Source organism: Engraulis encrasicolus, chromosome 11, assembly GCF_034702125.1.
Source record: "Engraulis encrasicolus isolate BLACKSEA-1 chromosome 11, IST_EnEncr_1.0, whole genome shotgun sequence".
In the NCBI taxonomy this organism is placed as follows: domain Eukaryota; kingdom Metazoa; phylum Chordata; class Actinopteri; order Clupeiformes; family Engraulidae; genus Engraulis; species Engraulis encrasicolus.
The window spans coordinates 18,152,562-18,175,468 of NC_085867.1; the positions used below are offsets into that span (position 1 = coordinate 18,152,562).

General features: G+C 42.2%; 1 protein-coding gene across 2 annotated transcripts; it reads right to left on the bottom strand.

Annotated features, from left to right (window-relative positions):
- Positions 1-2,574: 2,574 nt before the first annotated feature.
- On the bottom strand, positions 2,575-18,951 carry LOC134458026 (leukemia inhibitory factor receptor-like). Of its 2 annotated transcripts, XM_063210105.1 has the most exons (18): positions 18,800-18,951; positions 18,215-18,390; positions 17,937-18,094; positions 16,256-16,400; positions 14,942-15,214; positions 13,488-13,614; positions 13,215-13,387; positions 12,822-12,982; positions 11,409-11,565; positions 10,785-10,849; positions 9,308-9,506; positions 7,866-8,042; positions 6,484-6,588; positions 5,362-5,523; positions 5,056-5,190; positions 4,322-4,415; positions 3,861-3,921; positions 2,575-3,567 (listed from the first exon to the last, which is right to left on the bottom strand). In XM_063210105.1, exons 1-18 carry the CDS (start codon positions 18,814-18,816, stop codon positions 3,046-3,048), a joined length of 2,907 nt encoding a protein of 968 aa, XP_063066175.1. In that variant the 5' UTR covers positions 18,817-18,951; the 3' UTR covers positions 2,575-3,045. The 2 variants fall into 2 exon arrangements, with proteins under 2 accessions (XP_063066175.1, XP_063066177.1); XM_063210107.1 differs by lacking the exon at positions 6,484-6,588.
- Between the last annotated feature and the right edge of the window lie 3,956 nt (positions 18,952-22,907).

Below are 22,907 nucleotides of genomic sequence, written 5' to 3' on the forward strand. Positions count from 1 at the left end.
TAACGTAGTGAAGCCCCCCCCATCACGCAGGTACTCTGGGGCACCTCCCCAAAATTGTGTCTCGACGCAGGGAGCGACGGCGTGAAAGGGCGAAAATAGGTCTCTGATTGGTCCTCTCGACCAGCCTGCTCTGTCCTCGAGTCGAGAACAAGCGCTACTTCCTTGTTCTAACCTTCGTCGGTCTACGGACTGTGAGCTCTTCATTAAATAAGTTGCCCGTGCTTTGTTGTTTGATTTATTTACACGAACCAAAGACAACACATGCGCTTGCAAGTTACGACGCTGAAGTTATTTGGACAGTTGAACAGTGGTTCCGAGGTTCGAGGAAACATTCCGCTTCGTCCTCGACAAATGAGCCACTTCTTTGTTCCAAGAAACTACTACTGTGGCTGCCAGTGCGATCAAACATGCACGTGATATAAAGATTTAATGTTTCATTTTCATTCTCGTCGAGTCTGTGATGCTAAAAAACAACCGACACGTCTAGTTTACTCTTTGTATTGAAGGCAGTTTCAGCGTGGAATGACATCGCGCAGACCGTGCTTCAAAACAGGGCATAAACAAGAATTAACTGCATCATGGCTGCGTCAAGCTCACTCTGTGGCACAAGTAGGAAGCATAACTGAGCCTTCACACTACCACCATGTATGGGCAACATTACCCCGTGGGGACCCAGGTTCCAATCCAGTTGGGGTGATTCCCAACCCTTTTCCCTATCACATCTCTCTTTCCTATTATTTTCCCATCTTCATCTCCAACAGCAACAAAAAAACCGAGTATAAAACTATCTCAGATACAACCCATCAACAGAGCAGAAAATAAAGGGTCAAATATATGTACAGTACATACAATATCAGCACAATCAAGTCGTTCATACAGTGTACTAAAACCAATAAGTCACATTAAGCAGTGCTCAGCAGCAGTCTCTGCTTGACATAGGAATACTTAATATTTTTGGAATTTTAAGAATTAACTTAATTCATTGGACTGTGCTGCTCAAACAGCTTATGGACCTAGATGACCAGATTCTATAGGTCACATTCTGTTCTATGTGTTTTTAATGTGCGTTCATATGTGGATTGTGGAGAAGTGTCATGCAAGACAATTTTTTTTGTAAACACACAATAAAGTTTGTAATTAAGGGCCGGAATCCACCAAATATGATTTTAGCAGCTCCTATTTTGAAAGCAAATGCCATGTGCTTCAGTCCTCTACATTAAAAAGAAGCAGACAGAGAGTGTGTTTTCAAGCAGTGATCCAAGCTATGACTGGAGGAGGTGTCTTATAGTGCTGAGGGTGCTTTGAGCTCAGGATGTACCGGTAGGCCCTTGGGGGCGGCTTACATAGTCTACACGAGCAATGCGAGCTGATGTGTTAACATCGGCAAAAAACACACGTCAATGTGCGACTTCAGTATCCTCAACATTCTCCTCCATGACTGAGGTACCCTGAGCATGGTACCGCCCCACCGCACTGCTCCCTTGGGGCGCCATTGGGGGCTGCCCCCTTGCACGGGTGAAGCATAAATGCAATTTCGTTGTGTGCAGTGTGCAGTTAACACTTGTGTGCTATGGAGTGCTGTGTCACAATGACAATGGGAGTTGGAGTTTCACTTTCACTTTTTCACTTCAGTATCTCCTCCAATGGCGATGCATGTAATGCAAAACAAAAACATTCCTCAAGGGCACTTCAACCATGGGTGAAGGTGTACGAAGACCATAAACACAGACATTCTTTTCCTGTTGCTGAAAGTGGGATTCGAAGCCACAACCCTCTGGTCCGGAGACAAACTCCCTAACCACACACAGTAAATGTCTCAGTGTTAATTGGACACTTAAGAGAGCACATTTCTCTAACATGCATGTTTAATATAGCCTGGTTCTCATCTGTGTGAGAACCATGTTATGTTTAATACTCATTGTGTTGAATTAACATTGGAAAATGTACTAAGCACCTGTAAAGGCCTCTGTTATGACCTTATTGTCACAAAATGTGTAACGCGACAAAGTCTTAATCTACTACTTGGCTCTCTGTAATGTCATAGCAATGTTGTTATGACATAGTTCTGTCTGGACCATTACAGTCAAGAAACACAAGACAAGAAATTGTTTACTAAATGTTATTACATAGATTTGGCAGTATGGCTCTGTTCAGAGGAGTCCCCTGGTTTCCACGACCAACAAGGAAAGTAGAGATTCAGGGGACAGCAGCAGCATAGGGAATGCTCACCCAATTTAAGATTAGGAGAGCAAACAATTCTCCCATGAACAGAGCAGGCAACATGGCAAGGAGTAGCCCATGCCATGTCATACGCGACAAGGTGGTGTTGGGGAGGCGGGGGTTGCGAAGAAGTGAGCAGCCAGGAGTTGGGAACAAAACAGAGAACTTTTGAAAGGCGCCAAATTGAAACTGACCAATGAAGAGCAAGTAGAGTTGACTAGCTGATCCTGAACACCTGAGACAAATAAGCAGCAAGCCCTTGACTACCATGGCCTGGATAGAACTAACGCTAGTGCTAGTATTTGAGCCTTTTCAGACAGCAAAGAGTGAAAGGCTCCACCGGGAGGCTACTAGTCATAGAGGTAGAAAATAAGGGCCGCCCCGCCCCCCTTTTACGGCAATCTGTAGCGGCCATTATCTGTAGGTAGATCAGAGAAATGGAAATTAACGGAGAACGAGGCTCACCTCTGTCAAAAATGGCTTAATCATGTGAAAACAACACACTATACAAGGACAATAGTTGAAGTGTGTTGCTAACTATGTTCATAAAATATATTATTTGATTTTTAAATTTATTTTATCGACTCATATGATTTCAGTAGATATGTAGCCTGACATTTCAAATCTGGTCTTTGATTAAAGTGTTACTTTATATTTACACAGTTTTAGTTAATTTCTTGACAGGGGTGGGCGTGTTCTCCATTGACTTGCATTGCCTGAAAGTACCTACACTACCTACGGAAGTTGGGAAGCTCCAGCTGCCATTTCCCAGTGCTGTCGCAAATTGCTGTGTCCTCTCTAGTGTTATTTTCTACCTCTATGCTACTAGTGCTCTCCATGTCCGCATTTATATGGCTCGTCCAGTAGGGGCAGCGTAGAGCTAACAGACACGGGGCTTCCAACTACAGTAACAGCAATGTAGTCCTCACTCTCCAGGTGACTGTCCTTTGTAGTTGACAGTAACAGACCGTTCTGCTCCACAGTGTCCAGGTCTTGGTAGGAGGACACAGGGGAACACGGAGCCTCATGAGAGGAATCACTGGGCAGCTGCTGTGGTTTGTAACCTTCAATGGTTTCCAATGGGAGGTCCACCCCCTCAAAGGCACCCATTTCTACATTGTAAGTGGGGTTGTCCAGCAAAACAGGAGATTCCTCAACGGCAGGGCCGTCGTCGTTGTCGTCATCTGTGTCCTCGGTCACTTGTGACTGCTGTGGGCCTATGATATCGCTGTGCATGACGTCACCGTTTGCCTTCTTCATTGTGGCGTCGTTCATCTTGATGGGAAAAGCCATGATACGTGCCACGTGCTCAGCAGATACCTTCATCAGTTGGCCGTCGTATATTCCCTGTGAAAAAAAAGGCATACACACAAGTGTGATTGATGGTTGGTCAACAGTTTTTGGAGTTGTTGTTGTGAGACAATTTCATTTGTGAGGATAAAAGATAGGTAGAACTCTAAAGATATGCAAAATTGATATTGTCAGACTTCTGTGATCCAATACTTTTTGGAAAATGACACAATAAAAGCCAAAGCAGCTGTAAAGCTTTTCATTTATAAACATTTTGAAAACAGTGTTGTTAATTTTTTCAAGGTTTAAAATAACAAGGTTTTAAGGTTTTAAAATGGCATGATGTTTACCTTTGAGTCAGACATAACCAGGTGAGGGGCTGGAATATCAGGGTAAACTTTGTCTTTTAACCTGCAACAGTGATATAAAACAATCACAGACATAATTAAGACATTGAGCCATTCCAGTAACTATAAATCACATTTTTAGAGTTAATGTTCCATTCTTTAAGCCTAGCGTGCAAAAAGTGCTCTACAGTATGTTCGGCCCAGTTCACAATTGTAACCAAGTGGTCATCGTCAAGTGGTGCCGCTTGTAACCTTGCTCTGTAACGGTGCGATCACACACAAGCGTTTGCAACAACACAGCATTTGCAAAACAACTGCAGGTTTGTGTCGTTTGGTGGTGGAATTTTTTGCAGCAACTACTTGACTGGAAAACTACCAACAACATGAAATTGAAGGTGAAGGACGTAATTATTTCAAACTGTGATTGGTGTTTCAGTGTACAGTAATAATACTCATTTTCTTACCATGTCCTTTTCCGGTAGCACAGAGGGGTGATGAGCAGGACCAGTATGATGATGACCCCCAGGGATGCGGTGCAGTATACAAAGATCTGATAAACTGTGGGAGTCATGAGGAAGGTTTCAGCTAAAGATTTTACATTAATACATACCCGTGTTACTGTAATAAATGACTGTTAATTAAGGACTGCGTACTAAAAACATTAAACAATGATAACAGCAGAAACAACTACCTCTTTGTCCCAGCTTTGTCCTGGGCCCGGACAAAGCGGTCAGTGGAGTCTGGTTCCAATACAAAGGGGTAATCAATGCAGCATCTAGTGTGTCTACAGTATATTAACGGTAATACCAAAACACAGGCATACTACCCGGGCTTGACAGGCACACTATCCAGCTTTGATAGGCACACTACCCAGTTTTCAAAACTAATGTGAGACACCAGGCTCTTGATATGCAGCGAGGTGAGGGAGAGTATCTACACTCATCTGACGAGAGTCAGGTTAGCAATTTTCTAGTAACAAACCTTGTAAATAACACACCATGAGCACACTAACCAGCTTTGCAAAACCAACGTGAGACAGTACTCTACTGATGTACCAGTATGCTGTTCTAGTTCTACGTATGTATCCCCTGTGAGGTGAGAGTTATCAGTAATACAATACATACCCTGTGAGGTAAGAGTTATCAGTAATACAATACATACCCTGTGAGGTAAGAGTTATCAGTAATACAATACATACCCTGTGAGGTGAGAGTAACCACAATTCTCTCTGCTCGACCTTCACCTGCAGACGTGCGAGCACTTATGTAGAACTCATACGTCTCAGCAAGAAGATTTTGAATGCGAACTCTTGTCATATTGCTCGAAACCCTCTCTGAATAATAACAATAATGAAAAAGACATCAGAGAATTATTTTTGAAACAAACTACAACCATAACAACACATAAAGCTAAAACCAAGGTAGGAACTGGAAAGGGCTTCTGAATAAAGAACAAAACATTTTTGTGTGGACAGCACACTGTAAATGTCAAAACTTGGTAATACCTGTCTTAGGTGGTCCGATGTTTTGGTGGGAGCTGGGGTAATACTTGATGAGATATTCCAGAATGAAGCCTCTCCGGTTCTCCACCGGGATCTCGTTCCAGCTGAGCACAACATCCAGGCCATCCTGCTTTGCCAGGACGCTGCCAGGGGCCTCGTTTGGGGCTGAGGGATGAGGAAGAAAATTCATATTAGTCAATAAATACTAAGGAAATACTAACGAAAAACTTAACGATGGTGAAACTACGGTAACTACTACATGCTTCATAGGGAATTCACCGCTAGGGGCCATGTTTGGGGTTGGGGAATGAAGAATAAAAGACATTTCAAGTCAATAAATACTAAGGCAATAAATACTTTATAGTGGAGAAAATACAGTAACTATTACATGCTTCATAGTGAATTGACTGCCAGCGGGCCATGTTTGGGGCTGGGGGATGCCAGAGGAGAAAGAGAGAACACTAGTCCTAAATGCAAATGCATATGTCCACTATTTTGTCCATGACTATCTGATTTATTTATACTACTGCACCATAGTAACACAACAGGGCACGAATTAATACACGGAAACATTCTGAAATGAAAAGTCGTGTTTAGATCATAACATATAGATGGCCTCAGGGGCCATAAACGGCCCTCGAGACGTAGGTTCCCCACCCCTGCCTTAACCGTCGCAGCACGGCTTGATCATCGTAGATTAGGGATGCAAATTATCGATTAATTCATTAATCATTAGTTGATAGCCTTATCGATCGACTTACGATTAATTGATAAGCGGCGTTTTCGGCCCAAATTTCAATGTTTCTTGGAAAAAAACTTCTAAATCTAAAAAAAATATTTGAAAATTGAGATAAAATACCACATTTAAATGAATTCTATTTCAATTCTTTACTCCTAAGGTGATTTAAATATTCCCACTATTCACAGCCCTCTTCACACACACTCTTCACATGCCCATTTCACCTGGGTCTCTTGAATTGTCGATTAATTGCGATTAATGTTTTTTAATCGATTAATGCATTGATCGATTTAAGTCGATTAATCGTTTGCATCCCTATCGTAGATATTCTAATAATTGTGTGAAGCCCATTTTCAAAACGTGCAAAGCAGGAAGAGCCTCCTGACCTTGCTGTTGGCCATATCCTTCCCACCTCCACAGCAGTTCTGGCGAGGTGGAAGTGCAGGTGTACAGAGAGAAGGCGTACCTCTCGCCATCCTTAAGAAGCTCTCCTGGACAAGTCCATGAGGAAATTCATTAGATTACATTAGTTATTATTCAACTCCATTGCCATTACAAGCTGTATTATTATAGGGTAACTAAGTGCTGTTTGATATCTAATCAAAACTGCAATTAGCAGAAGTACAGTACGTATAGAACATGCAACTAGATCATGGGAAAGCATGTACAGATAGAGAAAATTACAGCACTGTATTATATACTGTATTGTATATGCAGATTATGTAAAATTATATAAGTTATGTATGTGTGTCTGTGTGTGTGTGTGTGTGTGTGTGTGTGTGTGTGTGTGTGTGTGTGTGTGTGTGTGTGTGTGTGTGTGTGTGTGTGTGTGTGTGTGTGTGTGTGTGTGTGTGTGTGTGTGTGTGTGTGTGTGTGTGGGTGATTTTTGTCAATGTCTCATACTATGTCTTATATATATGTTTACTTTAACTGCACATTGGAGACTGATCAAACGCAATTGCAAGCTTCTGTGCTAACCCTGTTTCATAGATTTTTGACAACAAAGAAACACTTGACTTGACTTGATTATGAAAGAAGTTCAAATGCATCCTGTGTCTCATTAGAAGCCAGTTTTCTTAATGACATTAATGGCACAACCTTTATTCATCATTCAGAGACAATATATTATACAGTAGTTATTACAGTGCGATTAAACTGGATCATTTTCTTAGAGTATACATCTGTGATCACACCTGTAGTGGTGGCACAAGTGATGCAAGAGTGCAAGTGATGCACGAGTGTCTCCTGATTAACCTATTTCAGCCCGATGCTGCGTATACACTGCTTGACCTAGGCGGCTGGAGCGACATAGACGCTGCATTCAGGTTCTTGAGATTTGAGGGTTTGTAAAAATAAAAAATGTGGATATGTACACATTCTAATGCTAGAGGAGGGTCCTAGCTTTTTTCATGTTTTCATGTGCTCCAGAGGCTGAGATATTTAGGTTTTAATAGGCTGAGGGCACAACATTAATGGCCTGATTATCATCGACGTTCAAATGTCTTCGAGACTTGGTCTGACCAAGAGCATAACAATTAACGTTTCCAAAACGGCACGGTTGACCTGCCTCCCTTGGTTTGCTTGTGGTTGTTTGCTTATCGATAAAGTGGGAGGAGTTCCCGTATTTGCGGGAACTCAGAAAGTACTTGCATTGCCCTTGACCTGAATAGTTGCAACGCTGAAAGTGTTGCGTCACTAGGAGTGCACAGCCTGGCTACTGTGTATATCTTCAGTGTATAATGTCAGATTTAGATGGCAGGCACTATACCTGACTTGATGGTTGTGCTGTTGTGTCCAGCTGGTATCTTCTTCCACATGAGGTCACATGTGTCCTGGCTGTTTACAGGTATCCAGTCCAGTATGTATCCACAGCTGGCAGCAGCCTCTGACCTCCAGGATAGCTCCAGACTCCCATTGCTGCCACTGACACGGACAACCTCCATGCCTTTCCAAATCCAGAGCACAAAATGGATAATGGAATTTGAGTTAAGATATTTAAGTTGGTGGTGGGCTACTTTATTTATTTTTCATTTTATTTATTTTTTGGTCTTTTTCGACTTTATTTGATAGGACAGTGTGAGAGGTGGACCGGAAGCGAATTGGAGAGAGACAGGGAGGGGTCGACAAAGGACCCAGGCCAGGAATCGAACCCGGGTCAGCCGCATGGCAGGCGAGTGCCCTACTAGTTGGCCATGGCAGGGCCTGGTGGTGGGGTACTTTAAACAGTTATACTGTAGATCTGCACGTTTTTGCTGACCAAATTTTCGCCTGGACAGTTACAGTTTTTCAGTTTAATTTATTTTTCATTGTCTTGTGTATCTAAACAAACCAGTCTCACACCCAATGTGGCAATATATGACGCGAAAGGGATATTTATCACCAGGCCTCAATGTGCTATATGATGCCAAAGGTTTTGCACCGCATCATGGCACATAAAGCCAGGTTGCCGAGACCTAAACCTTTCCTCTAAACATAATCATCACTGAAACGTCCTTGTGACAGTCGTGACAACTGTGTTACTATGCAACACCAAGCTTTGTCATCCTACATGTTTATTGAGGCTAGGACAAAGTGTCTGCAAGTTGTATCCAAGACTGTGTCGATCTTCGTAACACAAACCTTAATGCAGCTATATTACATTAATTACATTACATTCCACTTAACTGACATGTTTTACCCAAAGCGACTTACAGTCATTCTTTCAGGGTATTAGTTACGGTGCCTGGAGCAGTGTGGGGTTAGGTGCCTTTCTCAAGGGCACCTTAACCATGGAATGAGGGGGGAAATAGAACCTGCAACCCTCTGATCTAAAGCCCATCTCCTTAACCACTAGGCCACGGCTGCCCTACGGTACAGTACAGTAGTTTGTGTACATATGAAGAGTTTTATTTGCAAAACAGTGTATCTCCATTTTGTAGAATGTTGGGAATTTGACATTTTTGCATTGGGCATTCCATTGCATTGCATTGCAAAATGCATTTTATATACGTTGAAAAAGTATGTTCTCAAAATATTCGAATAGCAAGAATTCACATGTGGGTGATAGGACCTCTGATCAGTCATATTCAATAATAAAATGCAAAAAATGCAAAAAATAGTGGATACATCGTTTTGCAAATAAACTCTTCAATTGCACATTATCAAAATAAACAATACTACTTATTTAATAACACTACTAGTTTTACTTAATGATTCATTTCTTGTTCTCACCTGCTCGATACGAATGAGTCATGATGGTTGAGGGCGGTGAGAGGCCTGCAGTGTTGGAGGCCACGATGCTGATCCTCGTGCCCTCTCCGACCCCACTCGTGCTGAAACAGTGCTGTTTGGGGCGGATGCTCTTGTTAGACTGACCCCATGACAGTTGGTAGTCTATAAGCTCCCCATGACTCTTCTCAACTGATAGGTCCTGTAAGGGTAATACAAAGGACAATGAAAATGGGCTGTCCATGACTCATTTCATCTGATGGGTCTCGTAAGATAACAATGAAAATGTAATGAACACTTTTTAAGTGTTAGACTTGTAGTGCTTGTAAAGCTGTTGAAGTTCTAGTAGAATTATTGAAAACATAGCAAAAGCAAAAAAATGTAGATAGACTTTGTTCTTTTTATTAGAGCAAACAAAGCATTTCACCTCTACACCTCTACCTAAGGAGGATTTTTTCTTGGGTGACTTGTTCACCTTTATTAAGTAGACAGTACAGTTGAGAAAGACAGGAAATGAGTGGGGAGAGAGGGGGGAAGGATTGGAGAAGGACCTTGGGTCGAATCCAAGTCGACGGCATGATGGTACGGTGTCTTAGCCCATTAAGCCACCACGCCTTCCTGAGTGAACTGTAGGCCTAGAGATGAAACGTGCTGTTCGCTCTAATAATAATAAAGAAGAACAAAGTCAAGCAAATATGTAGAACACTTTTTTAGTTAGATTTTTCTGCCAAAAGCTGCTTGTGTCCTACCGCTGCTCAGTGGAGAGCATATTGACATGTTTTTGTGTGGTTCTCAGGCTGCACTGTGGCACAGAAGAAAGAGCTCCAGCAGAGACAGTCAGCAGAGAACATCACTGGCTGCCCTCTTTCCTCTCTGGAGGGCCTTTACAGAACCCACTGTCTAAAGAAGGCAAATTCTATCCTTAGAGACATGTCACACCCAGGCCATAACCTGGTTGAGCTGCTGCCATCTAGCAGTAGTAGATACAGATCTATGAAATCCAGGACAAATAGACTGAAGGACAGTTTTTATCCAGCGGCCATCACTGCACTTAATTCTGCTTCCAAAGCATAGTTTTTTATATATTCTTTTAAAAAATACATTTTTAAATTATTTTTATTTATTTATTTTTTGCCTCTAATCAACAAGGAATGCTCAATTTCATTGTACATGTTACAATGACAAATAAAATATATTCTATTGTATCATATTTGTTAAGTATTATTTTTTAAATAAATGTTTTTTCAGGGCTTTTTTGCCCTCACTGCACTTTTGACAGGACAGTTGAGGAGGGACGGGAAACGAGAGACGGGGAAGGATCGGGAAATGACCCGGGCCGGAATCGAACCCGGGTCGTCGACGCAGTAACCAAGTGCCCTACTGTTAGGCCACGGTAGGGCCTTGGTAAGCGTTCTTGCTGTTGACAGCAAAGAGAAGCTGTGCATGCATGGACTCCAGAGCTTTTGTGCTGAAGACATACCTTCCATACTATGGTGATTGTGTTGCTGCTGTCAACGGCCATCCAGACATCCACCTGATCAGGAACTTCAGGGAGCAGTGGTGGGTTCAGGGAAAAGTGAGGTTAAAAAAAATCTTTTACCACTTGCACTTCAACAACCGCAAATGCAATTCAATCAAGACAATGGTAAGTCCTAACCTGCGTGAAGCTGGCCCCCCCTTAGACCCAAAATGCTGAAATAACACTGCAGATTTTCGTTTGTGCTATTAATAAAATAATTGCATAATAATAGCATAATAATAGCATAATATTAAAGTAAAACGGCTGTAACTTTACAAAACAAGTGATTGAAGCGTTAATTTTCACAGCACAAATGAGCACAAACAAATTCCCTTCAATTGAGACTACTTTGGATAAATTTGGACGTAGAGGGGGGGCTGTGTGACATCACAGGTCAGAAAATGTATTAAAAGTATGAGCATTTGAGTATTAAAATTACTCAAAAGCCTTAACAGCACAAATGATTTTTTTTACAGTACAATCCGACACAAACATAGCACAAACAATCTGCAGTGTTATTTCAGCATTTTGGGGGGCCAGCTTCACGCAGGTTAAGTCCTGGTAACCAGGGAAAGGCATACTCACTGTCCTCTTTGGTTTGGAATGAGATCTCTTCACTCCAGTCCCCCGATTTATAGGTGTGCTCACTTGCTTGGCATCGCACCTTAACGACATAGCTGCTGTAGGGGTGAAGGCCTCGTAGTGTCATGCCGTGCAGGTTTATTCCTGTTGATGCCTCGATCTTCGCAGGAAAAAAATAGAATGACGAAAAAACAAGAATAATCATGGTCTACATCAGGGATGTCAAACTCAGGCAGCGGAGCCATTTTATTCGGCCCGCGAGACCATTTCAAATGTGTATTGCAGTTGGCCCACATACACCATTAATGTACAGCGTAACAACTTAAACATGAAATGTGCTGTATCACAGGATGTGCAGACACATTTGAACAGACAAATATGATGGGAAAGAGTGAATGTGAATTTTAACTGAGTATGAAGTGCATGCATGCACAATTTTAGTCCATTTTTAAAAATAATTGTTGAGTTCGGCCCGGGTCGCGTTCCAGATTTTGATTTTGGCCCTCAGTCAATTTGAGTTTGACACCCCTGGTCTACATCATCAGCAAACATGTTTATGGTATTTCTTGATCTGGGGCGACCCATCCTTCCTCTGACACTTACTACTTACTATACTATACTTAGACTTACTATACTGTACTTAAAATGTATCGTAATTCGGGGCCAATGCGCCAAATTTTGAACATTTCCAACAGCTTGACGTGGCATGTTTAAGGCACTGACTGGTTATGATACCATGACTCCTAACACTTAATCTGTTTTCTCTTTGATCCCGTAGCAGTCATGGGTAAGCAGTCAGGGCGTCAGACTTTTTAGCCCAAAGGTTTCTGGTTCGACTCCAAACCCGCCAGGTTGGTTGGCGGAGTAATTAACCAGAGCTCTCCCCCATCCTCCTCCATGACTGAGGCACCCTGAGCATGGTACCATCCAATGGGGCCCTGCCACCTTGCATGGGTGAGGCATAAAATGCAATGTCGTTGTGTGCAGTGAGCACTGTGTGTTGTGTCAGAATGATGACAATGGGAGTCAACCAGACCAACCATGTGAATGTAGGCAAACCCAGATTACCACTATAAGAAGACAATAATCAAGGACACTTGCTGCATTGGCGGACCTACGTATACATAGGTTCACAGTGTTTGTAAACACAATGTTGTGAGGAGGGGTAAGACGCTGGCAGCCAACCACGTGAGCTAACTTTTTGACCGACAGCAGTTTCCAACAATCAGAGGTTGAGTTGTGCACAGCTAGTTTGGCGCAGTCAGGTTGAAACAAAAATTTAGAACCCATAGCCAGGCTCCCTTATCAACATGGGCAATTTAGTATATTCAAACAGTTATTGAAAAAAAAAAACCCATTGTGATTGTCAGAAAAAAGTTGCCAATTAAAATGGCATTATCGAAAAACTCCACCCACCTTATTATTCATGCTTTGTGCCATGTCAGTGTTGAGCCGTATCTGTGCTTCACATTGCATTGGTAATGAAGTGAGATTGGCACGTGGCCACTGCCACTCCAGCCTGGCACTGGTAGAGTTCACAGATACGATCTGTAGATCACTAGGAGCCTGCAAATACACTGACACCACACAGAAATGTGAGCTGTGATGAATTCCAGAAAATATACAAATTTACTAAAATACTAAGGCCCTAGTGACACTTCAATCTTTGTGTCACTTTAAATGGGACTGTTAAGGATGTGCTCCACGCACAATTTTGTTGCCATTTTTGGACATTTTGCCCAATAAATCTCTGGAGTGGAATGAATCACATGCTACAATAATAAGGACAATGTGAATTGTGGTCTTTACCCCTGTGTCTTGGGTTGGCTGTATAAGTGAAGGTCGTTTCATTAAGTGCGTTTTTGGCTGTGAGAGTCCACGACGCTTCTCCTTGACTTGAGCTGATGCTGAGCCGCTTCTTCCACCATGTGTCCTCTTGTGGTCCAACTGTACACTTGCGGTTCACAGGTGGTTCAACTGGACTAAACAAAACAAATGACAGATGCTCAAGAATTACCCTGGTGTATCATGGTATTTTCTGTGTCATGGTGTTTACGGAGGCAGAATAACATTGTACAATACCTTCCACTCAGAGTATATTTAGTTTGTCTTATCCCGCAAAGGTTTCGATCATCTCCCTGTGTCCAAGAGCACTCAAGATCAACAAGGTTTCTTGTCTCGCAGGTGAAGTTGTGAACTTGGGGAGAATCTGTGAAAGAACACAACTGCTTCGGGCAAATGTTCTTTTTTTGGGGAGGGGGCGCAATAGCTTAGTAAACTAGACCAACCCTACTGACAAAATATCTTTTTTGACTGGGGGGGGGGGGGGGGTGTCATAGCCAGGACATGCCCTCCTAGTGACGCAACACCTTTGGCGTTGCTTAGTCAGGCCAAGAGCAATGTAAATAATGTTTCATATCTCCCGAACAATCGTGAACTCCACCCACTTTATCAGCAAACAATCAACCTGTAGCAGACCAAGGGAGGGGGGTCAACAATGCAGTTTGGGAAATGCTAATTGCCATGCTTTTGGTCAGACCAAATCTCGAAGAGATTTGAAAGTCGATGATAATCAGGCTGGGTGTGTCTAGCATCACAACATATAGTCCGGCAGTCAAAAGCCAAATATCAGCCGAACCCAGTTTCGTCTGATAAAGTTTTTTTCTTTGCAGTTTGTGGTTGCCTAAGGTGTACCTATTAAGATTCCAGACGATGCCCGGTGATATCCCTTGAGCATTTTCAGATATTGAGCCTTTTATGCTTGATGTGCTGCAGCCATAGATTACAACAGTCTTTGGCTCCCAATTCATGTTATGCTGACCAAATACCCTATACCATACTTATTTTGTGTTTGTTTACATGGTGGGATGTGTATAAGAACAGGTGGTGAGGTATGGACATCAGTGGGGGTGGGGTCATGCATGTTTGGGGGTGGGGCATTCACCCAAAAAGCCTGATTTTCCAAGTCGGAGACACAAAGGCCAACATTTCGCCAAACGTGGCTTTATATCTCATAGTGGGTTGTTTGGTTTTGCTGTTTGTAGTTGTCCAACACTTAACAATCAGGATAAGAGTGGGTGATGTGCCAATTTCAGATATTAACCAGACGGGGCAGTAGCAGCAGAATATTGCGCAGGGGCAAAGCGACTGCGCAATTGCATTCATTTCCAATTCACAAATAATATTTTAAAAGGCTCCTGAGCTAGTGGGGCCGAGCCAAGTCAGGGTGGGGCCGTGGCCCCACTATAAATAGCCTAAACTCGCCCCTGCAGGGGACAAAGGGGTCAGCTGTCCCGAACCCAGGGAGAGGAGGGACCCATAATTTGGTCCTCATTACATTGTGTGCACTGAGTGGGAAGGCCTTTCAGATGACGTTGTCCCGGGCCCGGCCACAGATGTCAGCGGCCCTTCCTCAGACTACACATACACACGCACGCACGTACGCACACACACGCACACGCACACCCACACGCACACACACACACACAGAGTATACAGTATTACATCTTAAAGGGTGAAGGATCAAGGGAACTTACAACCAACAAATACGGATGCTCCATCATCGCCATCGTCTGTTTCACACGCAAGATCGTTGCCTCCTGTGGGGGATGGCTGCATGGTCAACTCATAAATGTACGTTTGACCCACAGACCTCAGGGGCTGCCTGACTGAGCCATTATATGTCAAATGTCTTAGATTCCTTTCATTGGGAATAATACAACAGAACAGCTTTCTGCTGTTAACCATTACAGTGTCATCTTTTGGGTAAACTTTCGGCTCGTTGGGAATGGAATAACTAAGGTCTGGACCTGCAGAAAGACAGACGAAGAACAAAATATTGTTGCAAGTTAAAAAAAAAAGTAGGGCTGGGACTCGATTAATTTTTTTAATCGAATTAATCTATAGGCTTTGAAATTAATTAATGGTATTAATCACATTTTAACCACGTTTAAATATCTGACTTGAGAACAGTAAAACATATTTTTTTTTCACATGGATTTCGAATAATGACAATAAATAAGCTTAATCTAAAAATGTTTATTTATAAAAGAAGAGAGAACTCTTCTCAGTTTTGTGTGTGTGTGTGTGTGTGTGTGTGTGTGTGTGTGTGTGTGTGTGTGTGTGTGTGTGTGTGTGTGTGTAATAAATGATCAAAGAGGGAGATGTTCAATTGAACGTCAGTAGTGAGACAGAGAAAAACCACCTGTGGCCACAGAAATAATGATTATAACATTGTTACTGATAAATATTAATTATAATCAAGGGTTTGAAACAGTTCAGGGAACGAAAGTGTAAACCAGAAACATCGATATTTTGCTTGGAACACAGGAACAATACCAGAATCGTTATACATTTTAATGTTCCGAAACAGAACTGGAACTAACTATTATAAACTGACATAAACAAACCACAAACCAATAAAAATCAAATAAAAATGCTAAAGTAATTCAAAAAATTTATGTTCAGAACATACTGTAGCTAAATTGTAGATACTGCACTTAGCCTTTGGAATAGTGTTCTAATTAGTCACGTTATACATACAAAGGCTAAGTGCAGTATCTATGATTTTTCTACATTTTTGAGGTCAAAGGTCATATTTTTAAAACTTTTCTTTTTCTATAAAAAAATCCTTCCTATAAATGCATTATTTAAAAGCATCACCACTGTTGTACCTGCAACCTGCTTGGCTGGCCAGTACGAAAACTTTAAGGTCATTTTTCTCAGTTTTAATGGCGGCGTAGTTACTGCGCGTAGCCTTTGTAGGGCAGTACTGTTTGGAATGAAGCACTTGCCAAGCATTCTGGTTCAGACCCCTGAATATAATCAACGTAATTAACACCAATACGGACCTGTTACATGTCTGAGATCTGTCCAGTTGCTATCTCTGCGTTGGAGCCGGAGCCTGACAGAGTGCTGAAGACACTGCAGGGGCATGGGGGATACCCAGCTCCAGGTGTGAGCCACTGACTGCTCTGGCCTTATTGAAACAGCATCCTGAAAATGTACAGTACCACCCATTGATAAAGTACAGTCATTGGATGAACTCTTCAAAACAAAGGAAACGATTGCTGCCTGTTCAACTGAGCCTTTTTACACAGTGAAATATACAGTGTTAATTCAACACGGTTCTGACTGAGCATAATACTGTATATGGTCTCAATTCAACTCTTTGAGAGTTAAATGAACACTAAGAAAGTTTAAGGGAAAACTGTTTAGAACAGAGGTGGGCAAACTCAGGCCCGGGGGCCACATGGGGCCAATTTGAGCCATTTCATCTGGTCCGCAGAGTCTTTCCCAAGAGAGTGACACTTTTAAAAAGTTGGATATCACCCAAGATTCTTAAAATGACAACTTGTGGGTTTCAGATTAATCAAGGCTATGGTACTCATCTAAATACATTCTATTGCTTGCAGCAATGAAAAATCCATCAAGTTATGTCAGTGTATATGACTTTTTATTATTGACAGACAAGGTGCCTGTGACATTTGGTCAATATTCTAAACCCAATGTGGCCTTTGAGCCAAAGTAATTGCACACTCCTGCTTTAGAGCATAGGCTTATGGATTCACAATGTTATTTCAACACTTAAAGGTGCACCGTGTAAGATTGTGGCCAGAGTAGGTATTGCAACCTTGCTGCTCATTGAACCTGTGCTGCCTATTGGCAAAAGTAAAAGTAAAAGTACTTTTGTGGTGTAATTACAACACTAGCACATGTCATTACATAGCTGTTACACCATTTACTCCATTGTACCTAATGAGATAGATAGACTGTGTTGTCACTGAAAAACACTGAAAACCTAACAAGGACCTAGCCTCGCGAGCCATTCTACGTACTTCCACCAAAGGATTGGCTCCTAAATACAAAATGAAATGGTAGTATTATGGGATGGTCAGGACCAGGCTAACAAGGACCCACCACAAACTTGATCCAACCAGCCATTAGCTGATCGTAAGACAAGTACACGGGTCTACTGGTTACTCAGATAAGTTACTTATGTTGGAAGGAAACTGTGTTTCTATTTTTTTACTTTTACTTCTAACCTATTGGCATATTTGATCTTTTCATGAATATTAATAAATAATAAACCAGTATTTACTGGTATGACCAAAGGACAGTAAGTTTTGCAGATAAAAATGCCAATTTCTGGAAATTCAAATGGCGGACCACGGAGAAGATCCCTCTTTTCATGTATGTAAAATGCAATTGTAAAATTACTGCAAATTACTGTACTTACTATTACTTACTTAGTAGCCTACATAGGCTATGTGAAATTATTAAATTTGGCAACAGGCAGCTCAGTTTCAATGAGCAGCACAGCTGCAATATCTACTCTGGTCACAATCTTACACAGTGCACCTTTAAGGTAAATATTAAACACACACACACACACACACACACACACACACACACACACACACACACACACACACACACACACACACACACACACACAAATAGGGTGAGTAAACTAACCAATATACATTTCAAATGGTAGGCCTCACCACCAAAGAAAATTAAAGAACTTACATTATGCACAGCTTCCCTCTGACCCGAGATGTAGATTTCAATGTCATAAGTTAATAACTTCTCGCCAACCAAGGAGGGATCATCCACCCAGGCAATATTAATCCTGTTTGCTTTTATGTCACCTCGTACCTCAATTATTTCTGGCGATGGAACGTTTGCTGGAAGGATTTTTTAAATCATTAAAAGTAATGCAGTAATTGCATTGGTTTGCAATGTGTCCAGAATTAAATTGAAATTAGTCCAAAATTGACGTAGCCTACAGTACGTTGGTTACTTACAATTTGATAACAGTCCTTGAACTGCGTTGACAATCGATGACAATAGAAGAAGGCAGGGCACCATGCTTTCAATCGAAGCCTTTTGACTTTTGGTGGAAAAAGCCCTCCAGGATTCCCAGGTGAGCTTCACTTTCGCTTTCACAACCCGGGAACGCGCACGTCTAGGACCCGGACCTCTGAAAGGACAATGTTGCTCGTCTGAAATGACATCTACTTGGTTTCAGTCAAACATTACGCGATGGTGTTACTCCAACTCTATCGCCTGATCTCACATCTCTCGCTGTCAAAACGAGCACGGCGCTGTGTGTGCTGTTGCGCCGGAGTATAGTCGTAGGCTACCGAGTACAGGGAACAGACACATTCCCACCAGGATCATGCCCTAGCCTAGAAGAACTACACATAAACCGTATCGAGAATCAGGATTAACATGAATGGCAGTCCTATATATCACTTGAATAGCAGAATGACGGCCTGCCAACATTATGAATATTTTTTTCTCATCATGGCACTATTAACAGAACTAAACACATCAACAGACGCGTGGAGGTTAGTTTTGGAACAGCAATAAAGGTTAGGCCTACTTACATTTTATTTGTCCCCATTCAGTGCGTTTGCTTCGCTTTAGAGGAAAGAACAGAACTCCTGACAAACACTGTAGTAGATGAGCACTCCTCAAACATAGTTTAGTGGGAATTTACATCAGCCCTTCTTGAGCAACACAGTTGACTCAGTGAGCAACACAGTTCAACAGCAGCAAATGTTTGTAGTCTACCACGCCCCCTGCGTTCTTAAGGGGGATTCATACTTGTCGTGACTGGCGCTACCCTCCTTCATACTTCACTCGCGACCTCACTCGCGACCTCACTCGCGCCGTCACGTGACCCAAAATGACGTCACACGGCGTGTCGTGAGCTGCCGTGGCGCGACGTCGTGCACCCCAGATATTTTGTAACTTGTCGTGCGCCACCAGCGACCATACAGGTAGGCAGACAAAGCAGGAGTTGCGAAGAGAGGCTACAACTACTGTAGGCTACTACAGAATGGATCATGCATCATTTTGAGGATAATAAAATGTCCTAGAGAGTTATTTTATCTTCTCTCTTAAATGTTGTTCAGTGAAACAATTGTTTACTTTGTTCAGAAGCACGTTGTGTTCGGCGATATATTTAAAAATTCTGCCGCCAGAACAATGCTCTCACATGGTCTTGGAATGATCTGGCAATGTAGGCTACAACAAAAAATATATGTTTCAATGTGGTAAGTCACAAGTCAGACGTTCAGTAGCCCTACAGCAGCCGTGTTTGGCTTTCTATTTTATACATCCGTAGAACTCACGCTGCAAGTTGCGAAAGATACTGCCGTTTCTCTCATGAACAGCAGAGGGCACTTCCGACAATGCGAGCGAAAGCCTTCTGAAGTATGAATAGTCTGTCGCAAGTGATGACGTCATTAATGGTTCTCGCGCCACACGCGACAAAATGCGCACGTGAAGTATGCAGAGCCCTTTAGCTTTCTCAAAAGCGCAGCTCTGACGAAACATTTGGCTTCGCTGGAATCAGGATATTTACAGGAATTGCGGTCTGGATTCAGGACGGGGTTTCCTTCCCCCTCACATCGTAGGCTAGTAACCTACTACACCAGTGGGCTGTACAAATTGAAGCGAGACTAAGCACTTGATTTGAAACATTTGTACACGATTTACCAGCCTATGCCTACTGATCCCCATGTGTTGAACTTGATCAAAATATCATTCCGATAAACAAAACAAGACAGTGTTATATAATTTAATCAAGATAATTTAAACGTTTTATTAACAATGTGTCCCTTTGAAGAGAGAATTACTTGAGGAGGCTCCTCTAAGCACATAGTTTAAAGCCCCAAACATACAATTGGCCCATTTTTTTTTATACAATGGAAACCACACATTGGGAAAAAGAAGACTCCAAAATTATGTACATCTTTTAAGAGGTCTCCCTCAAGGAAATATATAAATAAAACTTATGTCCATTCCTGTATTTCAGTCCTCTATTGTGCAATAAAGAACAGCTTTGACATCCCAATCAGTGTTGTGGGTCATAAGTACATGTCACAGATCATTACAGGCTTAGAAAAGAAATTGAACATTAAACGGTGCAATCTAACTGTATCCCAAACCTAAAAACTTGGCATTGTGAACCACTCATATAGGCTTACTCATTATTTCACAATAGTTAAAATCAAAAAAAGAGTTGAATGTTCTTTTTTTTCAGGCCCCAAGTTCAGGTTCTCGTCAAAATCAAATGAATTGCAGAAGAATAACAACTGTTGGATCAAAACATTGCCAGTTGTAAAATGAAATAAAGTTTATATTTTTTGGAGCTAATGCCCAGTGTGCGGACCACTTCATCACACAGAAGAATAACCCTGAAATGTTTTTTTAAGGAGCTGGAGGAAAGACATGTTCCCCTTTGAACACCTCTGTGATTCTTATGACAGCCTTGTGGCATCGAAAACTGACACTAGCCTGGCCTTGCCACCCGAAAACCTGCAATTCACATTTCCCACGGGGCTAACTCAAACCATCAAGACTGGCAAAATGTGGGAGTCGCTTTCTGTCACACAAACTATGGGCTTCATTGCAAATGCTGGGTACCTACGTACATGAGATACACAACTAGACATTAATGCCATGGATGTTGACCACCTAACCTCTTAGCGGCAAACCCCTAAGAAGGTGATGATGAGCACAACTTCCACTTGTTTGCACAGTGTAAGCTGCACTTATTTTACTACCAGAATGTTCGACCCAAAAATAAAAGTCAAGCTGGGCTGGACTGGCCACCTGGCATAGCGGGCATTTCCAGGTGCGCCCCGCACCCTCATGGCCCCCTCTTTTCAGAAATGTGAAAAAAAGAAAAGGCAAAAAAACCCTTCTGAAAATAGGGGCCCACGGGGGTGCGGGGCCTACCATGAGTCAGTTCTGCGCCACTAATTAGGTCAAAAGTGCCCAGGCCCTATTTCTCCCCCAGTCCAGCCATGAAATCAATTCACACTACAATTGCATACAAGATGAGTGACAATGTCATCTGGTTTTAAGAAAAGGAGAGAGGAATGGAGTGAAGAGAAGAGGACAAGATAAAAGAAGAATGTGTCCAACTCTGAGCAATCTGACTATAAATTAGAGTCATCAACAACCCATTACTACTTCTACTATGATTAAAGCTAATACGTTAAAAAAATGGAGGGGAAAAGCTTTAAAGGCCTTTAAAAGGATAATTGGTCCAGCCATTACAGAGACAAAATTCAATCAATGCATTTTTTTTCTAGCAAACCCAATTAAGAAAGAAATGTATTCAGTACAAAACAAAATTGCATAGTTTTGAGATTAAAATATTGATTCTAAAACCATGAAAAGAGGAGGGGAAGTACATGGAAATGGCACACTGAACAAATAAGAATAAGAACAATCAAGGCCTCTCTAAAATGGTAATGAGAACCAGCCTGGCAAACCAGACTAAATGTGAAAACTTAAGTCTGAACTTGCTCGAATCAGATTGCTGAAGGCTGTGGGTGGGACCAAAGCATTATCGCCAAGGTTCAAATTGCATTTGTGCTGCCTTGGCTTACTTAAGCTATGACCAATCAAACAGACACATTTCGTTAGCCATGGCCTTTGTTCTGCTTTCTCCACCGTCCTGCCAAAGCCCGCCCCAAAGATTCAAATAGAGAGTGAAAAATAAACGTTGGGATTGTGAAACGCTGTGAAAAGCGTTGGGATTGGTGGGCAAGGGCTGATGCCTCGTGTGTGTGTTGTTGAGATCCTACAACGAACGAGGCCGGACCAACTAGCCAGGCAAAAATATTTGGTAACACTTCGACACCGGTGTTCTGTCGAGATGTGTTGCCTCGTCGAGATGAGCGACCGGTCGCCCTATTCGATAGTGGTGTTCTATCGATTTGCGATGCCTCATCTAAATGAGCGACCTTGATTTTCCGCGGAAGGCGTTTCAATCGGTCCGCGTAGGACTGTTTTAATAACCATAACTTTGTTTATTTTACGGACAGTGGTGTGCAATCGTTCGTGTGGAGTTTAATAAGAACGTGCGGCTGCTGACCACTAAAAAAACTCGTTTGAGTACCATATGAAAGAGAGTTGAGTTTGCGCAAATACTGGAGAAAGTGTTTGGGATCAGGGCCTGGGTTTTTTAATGCAGTAATTTGCTGTTGGTTTGGTTTCAATGCGACGTGGGCTCGCAAGGCAAATTGCCACATGAAATCATGTGCTATGGGGATTAAGCGCCGTTTATATATTCCCAGATAGCAGATAGCGTATTGTGGCTTTGTTTTGGCAGATGTCTTTTAATGACCGGAATCATATTTTCATAACATCCCCACCAGTGCATTTCTTATTACCATGTTCAGGCATTTTACAATGCGGTCGATTCAAATTCTTGAGTGAAAAGGGTGGAGGGAGCATTTTGACAGCTCAATCAGAGGTGGCGATTTTTTCCATTTTGCAATGAGAACGCCTCCTCTACATAAATAGTCTTTTCTGATCGATGTTACAATGTTCGAGGCTGAGTGTGTGAGCGATTACGGTTAGGCAACAAAGTAGCAAATGTTCGAGGCCACGCTATTTCGCAGATTTTCCAATGATCTGCTGGATGACCCACGCTATTTCCCGTTTTCCCAGGGGATATATCATAACTTTCAG

Coding starts and splice junctions, on each gene's coding strand:
- LOC134458026 (XM_063210105.1), bottom strand. Junction 11,566..12,821: donor CACAAAGCATGAATAATAAG/GTGGGTGGAGTT, acceptor TTTCCTGCGAAG/ATCGAGGCATCAACAGGAAT. Junction 9,507..10,784: donor CAATCACCATAGTATGGAAG/GTATGTCTTCAG, acceptor TTACCCTTACAG/GACCTATCAGTTGAGAAGAG.